At 40.8% G+C, this 7,944-nt stretch overlaps 1 protein-coding gene across 1 annotated transcript; it reads left to right on the top strand.

Annotated features, from left to right (window-relative positions):
• Positions 1–1,331: 1,331 nt before the first annotated feature.
• Positions 1,332–6,612, top strand: tril (TLR4 interactor with leucine-rich repeats). The gene is made up of 2 exons (XM_041184697.1): positions 1,332–1,637; positions 2,598–6,612. Exon 2 carries the CDS (start codon positions 2,742–2,744, stop codon positions 5,049–5,051), a length of 2,310 nt encoding a protein of 769 aa, XP_041040631.1. The 5' UTR covers positions 1,332–1,637; positions 2,598–2,741; the 3' UTR covers positions 5,052–6,612.
• The last annotated feature ends 1,332 nt before the right edge of the window (positions 6,613–7,944 follow it).

Genomic DNA, 7,944 nt, shown 5'->3' with positions numbered 1-7,944 from the left:
CCATTTTGTTCATCATTCTTCACTGAGATTTGAGTAGAAAAATCGCTCCCTGAGTACTCTGGGTGGCTATGGCATCCTGCCGAGAGGCCTTCTCCTCCTCCTCCTCTCTTTTCCAGCAATTTGCTGTGCTCCAGGTACTCCGTTCATTCTTCTAATCATGTTGCATCCCAAGGGGGATGACTACCAGTGCACCGAAGTCTGGGCGTAATTGAATTGTGTAGAAGCTGTGAAGTCAGGATCAACTCCTTCATCACCACTCCCTGTATATGTTAGCAACGTTAAAGAATTTGAGAAAGCATCCAACATTTGCATAATTATAGCAACAGCCAGTAGAAATTAATCAGCGACTAAGTTGAAAGTAATTGATGATTCCTTTAAATAAGTAGATGGTTGGTCTTTCCTGCTGTTGAACTCATATTCAGCTATACCTGATTAAGAGACAGCATGATTAGCTAATTCGTTGAATTCAAAAATGGCAGCGCTGATGTCAAAATCAGTGGTATACTTCTGCCCATTCTCCATACTTCACTGTGCACTTCGCACGAAGAGATCGATATCACAAGCCCTGTGCAAATCGCACCAGAAATGTGTGCACAAGTCACAGACGCCATTTAGGTCACTCATGCCGAAAAATGGTAGCTGTGGATCCAAATGTTTCACCAACAATCTAAGCTGGAACGCTTCATCGGAGGTGATGTCAACTTAAACAAAGTTTAACATTGATTGGGAACTATATTACCCGTGGACTTTGCCTTTAAGTTTACTTGCAAAACGCAAATACTGCTTGAGATGCTTGCTCTTTGTAGCTCCGCCCCAACAGCAATCTGCTGTTTGCAGCTGTTAACCCTTACTAAATAGACAAAGGCAGACACTATAAACCCTGTGTCTTTAGTATGTAGCTGGCAATGTAAATCTTCTGCCATTAACTGTTTTCAGTCCTTGTGTTCTTGGCAATTGTTCAAATTCACCGCGTTGCACTTCACGAAGTTCCTATATTGAATGTATTTGGCTGTCTTTGTGCAGCACCGCACACTGACATCAAAATTAATGTAGCTCTTTAGGCTAAAATCCCACTTTAAAAATTCCCCCAAAATGGTGCAAAGTTCAAATTAAATCAGAGCTAACGAGCCCCGATGTTTTGGATAGAGGAACACTAAATTCTGAGTAAATGTAAGACAGATTGTTTATGGAATTCCAACATGCAATCTGTAATCAGTAAAAGAGTAACAAAATAAATATCCCCCTCGATGAGCGGCTCGAGCGATGGGTTGGACTCAACCATTTATATTTAGGGTTTGTTAAATGCTTCAATTCTAATTTGGACTGTCCCAGATATCCTCCTGGTCGAAATGAAGTCAGGGCCTGAGCCGGAACGTTCACATCAGAGCAGCTGTGCAACATTGAATGAAATATGATTGACTTACCAGATTCATCAACAATGAAACCAGGCACAGAGACAGATGCATTAGCTAACAAAGACTTGTAGTTAAATACCTGAATAACTGAGCATTATTAAACGCAATGATAACTTTTTTGATTTTTCTTTTATTTCAGCCTAAATTGTGAAATCCGCCCCCAAATGAATAAATGAATCAATGACATGTGGCTGGAATTTCTCGTGGAATTATCAAATTCAGGTAAGTCCAGAAATTCCTCCTTCCAGGATAGCAGCTCGGTCTGCTATTTAACAAAACAATATTAATGTCTGGGAGATTCTCCTGAGTCTATATCTTAATTAATAGCTTAATGATTCAACCATCAGTCACTCTTTATGGCCTCAATTTCTGACAGTGAACATTGAATCTGACATTAACATCCAAAGCAGAATCGTCTGTTCCCAAACAAACTGTCTTTATCTGAGTGTTACAATGAAAGTTTTTTTTATAATTGTATTTAACTTTGCAGATTTTTTACTGGAGAATTGCACGACTTTCCAAAGAGCAATAACAATGGTAGTTGTGTAAAAAAAAACTTCAGGAAAGAAGCATCCAGAATTGGGAATTAGATTTAGGGATGGGGTTCCATCCAAAATTGTAATAGATCAGAGGAAATAATAGCTTGCACCACTTCCAAACATTGAAGCATAGCTTTCGTAGAAAAAAGGCCGATATACGAATCTTCACTGGTTTATTCTGAAGCACGGTCTTGTGTGTTTGCTGATTCCTTGAAGCCACTGGCAGTGAAAGTGTCCTGGACAATGTATCTCGATATTATACCCCTCCCACTCCCTTCTCGGTCTTTGCATAAACACATCTGCGTTTTGGCTGAAGTCTCTTGAGGGAAATGCAGGGAAGTACAAATTTCCGGCTGTTTTCTTGGCATCTGTTAGTGCATTTTCTAAATCTGCCACTGTCCAAAGTTCCTTGTTTGCGTCTTGGTACTTGTCGGACTGCGAGACTCAACAATTAGGGACACTGTTTAGAGTACAATTCTGAAGAGACGATAGGGAGTGGGGGGGGTGGGGGGGTCAATCACTGTTGATGTTGGCCTCCAAAATTTCTCTTCGCAACTTGGGGGGGAGGGGGATTAATTGTATTTCCAAATGCAGTCTGCAAAAGAAGTTAACTAAGTGCCTTCATCTTTTTGCATGCATGTAGCAAAGGATAGATGGACGAAGCTATCCGCTTGTGTTACCATCGCTCGGTCTCTTGTCTCAATCGGAAGGCTTAAATCAGGCAAAACCCCTAAAAGGAAGAGGGAATGCAAAGGATAATAAAAGCCAAAGCAGCTGACCATTGGGGATGGAAAGTTTATGGATGGTCTGGCTGCCGTTTCTTTGTTTGATCTGTTCTGCTAAATCTTTCTGTCCCGAGCAATGTGACTGCCACCATCAGAACCTCCTCTGCACAAATCGAGGTCTCCGCACTGTTCCGGAAATCCAGCAAAATGCTGCGGACGTCCTGACTTACAGCCTAGGGGGCAACTTTATCAGCAATGTCTCGGACTTCGACTTCACTCATTTTACCAGGCTGCTTCGGTTGGATTTACAGTACAATAAGATTCAGCATATTCACCCAAAAACTTTTGAGAAACTTTCGAGACTGGAGGAGCTGTACTTGGGTAATAACATAATCTCGTGCATACCTGCCAATGTTTTTAATGATCTCCGGAGACTGAGGCTTTTAAATATGAATAACAATAGTCTGAAGAAGCTAAATCAAAATATCTTTTCACATCTAGTTAATTTAATTAAGTTGAGACTTGACGGGAACTCTTTGGAAATTTTGCAGGATGCAGTTTTTAAACATTTAGGAAACCTTCTTTACCTGCGGTTAGAGTCGAACAAGATCCATACCATCAGCGGGAATACTTTTCTGAATTTAAGGAAGCTTACCTATTTAAACCTCGCCAGGAATAACCAGACTTCCATACACGACAGTGCCATGTTTGTACACCTGAGATCACTGACCACTTTGATCCTTGACGAAAATAATATCAAATATCTCGGAAATCGAGTTTTCCAAATGCTGCAGAAACTCTCCAGACTGTCTCTTAGCAAGAACAAAATCTCTTACATTGCCACTGAAGCCTTTGGAGGCCTGAGTGGACTGAGGGAGTTGTTTATCAATGGCAACCTACTGAGAGAAATCCCAAATAAACTGTTGAACCCTTTAGAGAAGTTGGAACAGTTAGATCTCAGTCAAAACCACATCACCAGTGTCCATCCACAGGCATTTAAACAGTTAATGGCTCTCAAGGTGCTAAAACTGAAAAGCAATCGCCTGACCTATTTACCTGGAGAAATCTTTGTGTTTAGCAACTCCTTATATAGCCTCGATTTGAGTGATAATAACTGGACGTGCAACTGCCAGCTCAAAGGCTTAAAGCGGTGGATGAGCTTGGCACATGATCAAGGAAGGCTGCTCACTATTTTTGTTCAGTGTAATAGCCCCCCTGTTTTGAGTGGAAGGTATCTTGATTACTTGACAGACTCAGAGATGCAAGCTGCAGGCAGAGCTGACCTCTGTCACTCCCATAAGGCACAGTCTTTGTCAAACTTTTCTAAAGGTGCTCTAGATGACATGGCATTGTCCATGGGCCAACTCGATGTTCAGTCCGATCAAGAGCGTTCCCCAGATCCAGACAAAATGCAGACTGAAAAATACGTGCACCAGCAAGAAATCGACCATCGGCGGAAGCCACCTTCTTTACCGACAATGGTTTCCAACCTACTGCCTAAAAATAAGCACACCATTCTACCACCTCAACCAACCAGAGAAGTTACAGTCAGTCCGAGCCTGGGAAGTGTTGGAGAAGCTCCACAATCACAGACCATGGCACGGGACACCTTGGAAGTCTTTACTCCTTACACTACTCTCCTGGTCTCATCCAAATCGGAGCGTTATTATCTCTTAAAATCTAAGGACAAGTTGGTGCAGAAGCCCCTGATAACGGACCCATGTGAGTTTAATAAGTTCTACATTACCAACCTAACAGTAGATGAGGTCACCTCATCAACTGCCACTATCAGATGGAAGGTAGCACACCCTGGCTTCAGAAATGCTGTGCATTTTCGTGTGCTCTTTGACAGGTTTGGTCAATCAGTGACATTTCATCGCTTCATATATGTCAAGGATAGATTGGAATGGGTTACTCTGAGAGAACTGCGGGAGGAGACTCCTTATATTGTGTGTCTGGAGAGTGTCATCTCTGACCATGTGTGCCAGGTGGCTTCGCGCGATCACTGCCTGGGGGTCCTCACCTTGCCTCTAAAGAAAGGTGCCCTTGATGTGCAGCATTTTATTTTGATTTTATCTGCTGCCAATGCTTTCCTGGTTTTCCTAGGACTCACAATTTGGATGTCCAGAGTACTGAGAAAACTGCGAAGGAAAAGAGCCCCAGTTAATGTGCGACGGATGTACTCCACACGGCGTCCACTGCGCTCCATGGGCTCTGGGGTTTCAGCAGGAGACTGTGGAGGTTTCCAGTCCAACAGATCACGATCAGTCATGTATCAACTCAATGAGGCTGACCTGATGGACTTCCAGTCAGATCGGCTCATGGACATCAATTTAAGGAGGGAAGACATTGGGCAACGATATGCTGATTAGTGCTCATAGCCAAGAAAGCCATTGCATGTGAATGGTAAAACAAAAAGGAAAATAACCCTTTTACTGGATCATCCTGAGAACAGGATCATCCTGATTGGCCAAGAAATACTCTAAACTGTGCAAAAACCCAGAATTTTCCTGGAGTGCCTTGTCTTTCTAGTCTAATAGCAATGACAGTTTCAAAGGTGTCTGCTAATTTTGGCTTGATAAAGAAAGAACCTACATTGATAAAGTGCCTTCAGGATGCCCTAAGGCACTTCACAGCCAATGAAAAACCTTTTAAATGCAGTCACGATTGTCACGTAGGGATACTTCAGCACAAGGATGGAATAAGTAACCAAGAAATCCTTTTTTATGATGTTGGTTGTGGGACAAATATTGGTCAGGGCACAGGAGAACTTGCCCAGTTCTGCTTTGTAAAGTGTCATGGCGTCTTTTCCATCCACCTGAGAGGGCAATCGTAGCCTCAGTTTAAGTTCTGACCTGAAAAGTAGCATCTCAGACAATACGTGGCTCCGTCACTACTGCACTGGAGTGTCAGCCAAAATTTATGGCCCAAGACTGTAAATGGGGCTTAAACCCATAAATCTTCTGACTCCAAAGAAAGAGTGCTACCATTGAGTCAAGTCTGACAGTAAGATAACCACAATTTGGTTTGCCCTTGGTCAAAACCAGTCCATCAAACTGAAACTAAGTCTGCCTAACTTTTTATTCATTGTTATCTTTCCAGTGAATTATCATTTTTCATAATACACTGTAACCTCTCCAGCCCGGAATGCTTGGAGCCAAGTCATTTCTAGATTTCAGAATTTTTTGGATTATGGAATGATTATAGAATGCCTAACCACTGGAAAATACCATAAGTATAAATATATGCCTGAAACATAAAATAGTGATAAGCCATTATAAAGCAGTAATAAAAATTGTTTGACTTATCCAAATACTGTATTTTCCATGTTTCTGCTCCCACAATATTGCACTAAATAATGGCAATGAACTCAAGAGAATGCTTGAGTCTACTCAAAAAACTCCCAGACAACTGGTGTTTCTGAATAATACATTTCCAGACTGAGCAGGTTACAGTGTGATGTAAAGGGTACTTTCAAGCAATTTGCAAAATTGATCATTTTAGAGATGTATTTCAGAGGGTGTAACTCCTGTGTAACAAAAAAGTAATGCGTGGCCATTTTTATAATGCATATTTTCCCACAATATTTTTTTTCTCAGGATTGGCTGTAACCAAGTGGTGAAATAATTTTAATTTACAAAATGCACAATTCCTTCAATGATTCATCTCGTTTCAAGGGCAAGCCAATGAACTTGCCTTATCTGACATTTTTCTGCCTAATTAGAGGTTTTTATCCCATTGAACTTGAATGAATAGTATTTCTATGTATAAATTAGTAATTGTGATGTACTTTAAATGCATATACACTGTATTGCCAAATTCCCACAGAATGTGTATGTATCGATTTATCTATGTATCCATCCACATAACTGTTTTCCAAAGATCTGTCATATTTCAAAATATTGTAAGTATAATAAAAAGAAAATAAATAGTTTTGTGCTGTTTTCCTCTGATGTGGAACCAAACAATTACAATCATCTTAAGATCTGTAAATTTCCTTCACCAAGTGACAACTTAACTAATTGACCTCAGATTCTGTTTAGTTAAAACAAATAGACTTTATTCTCTTAGAAAGAAAGGGCAACTTAAATAGCTGCATTTTAGAGCAGACAGAGCCGTACACCACAGAAGATGGCCATTTGGTCCATCATGTCTGTGCTGGTTCTTTAAAAGAGTTCTACACTTAGTTGGAAGCTACCATTGAATTTGCTTCCACCAACTTTTCAGGCCATGCATTTCAAGTGATAACTTGCTGTGGGGTTGGTGGGGGGGGGGGGGGGGGGGGGGGGGTGGGGGGCGCGGGGTGGTGGTGGGGGCTGCGTGAGTGTGGTGGAATCTCCCCAACCAATCCCTGGTTCTTTTGCTACTTATCTTAATTCTGTGTCCTCTAGCTTCTGACCCACCTGCCATTGGAAACTGTTTCTCCTTATTTTCTCTATCAAAGCCCTTCATAATTTTGAACACATCTGTTAAACCTCCCCTAATGACTTAAAAGCACTTGCAATGGCTGTACAAAGTTTTGGACCATTAGGGCTTTTGGCAACACACTTTTTTCTTTAACAAGATATTGCAGATGCTGGAAATCTGAAATAGAAACAGAAAATGCTGGCAACACTCAGCAGGTCTGGCAATATCAGAGAAACTGAGTTCATGTTTTAGTTTGATAACTTTTCATCAGATGATTAGTTCTGATGAAAGATCATCAACCTGAAGTGTTAATTCTGTTTCTCCCTCCACGGATGCTGCCAGATCTGCTTTTCCAGCATTTTCTGTTTTTATTTTGGCACTTTATTTTGCTTTTGTACTCTAGCCCTTTGTTTATAAAGCCTAGGATCCCATATGCTTTTTAACAGTCTTATCAACTTAGGTGCAGTAATACATCATGGGTTATACAGAATTGCGTGCACATCACCTAGTGTATCATGAGCAAAACTACAGGGCTAGTTTTACCAAACAATTTCTGTCATTATTAGCCATTTTGTGAACACATTGTATCCTTTATATTCAAAAGGGTGTTTTTCAGTATACACTTAGAATGTCTCAGCTAGGTCAGAAGTATAGGTCACTGTGACAAATCAGTGGGAGCTATTTTATTTTTATCTAGTAACAAGTGTGATTTCAGTGATATGCATTTTTGTACATTGGTACTTATCACAGGACACAAGAGATGACCTGATTGTTATGGGCAACCACAGGGAATGTTGATTTGAGTTATTTCATTAAAATGTGTTAGCATTTGGCCTACCTGGCTTCTGAAAATCTATA

This window comes from Carcharodon carcharias, chromosome 3 (assembly GCF_017639515.1).
Source record: "Carcharodon carcharias isolate sCarCar2 chromosome 3, sCarCar2.pri, whole genome shotgun sequence".
NCBI classification, from domain to species: Eukaryota; Metazoa; Chordata; class Chondrichthyes; order Lamniformes; family Lamnidae; genus Carcharodon; species Carcharodon carcharias.
This window is presented reverse-complemented; position numbering and strand designations above follow the sequence as displayed.

Excerpts from the sequence above, each read along its gene's own strand:
- tril (XM_041184697.1), top strand. The coding sequence starts at position 2,742 with ATGGAAAGTTTATGGATGGTCTGGCTGCCGTTTCTTTGTTTGATCTGT.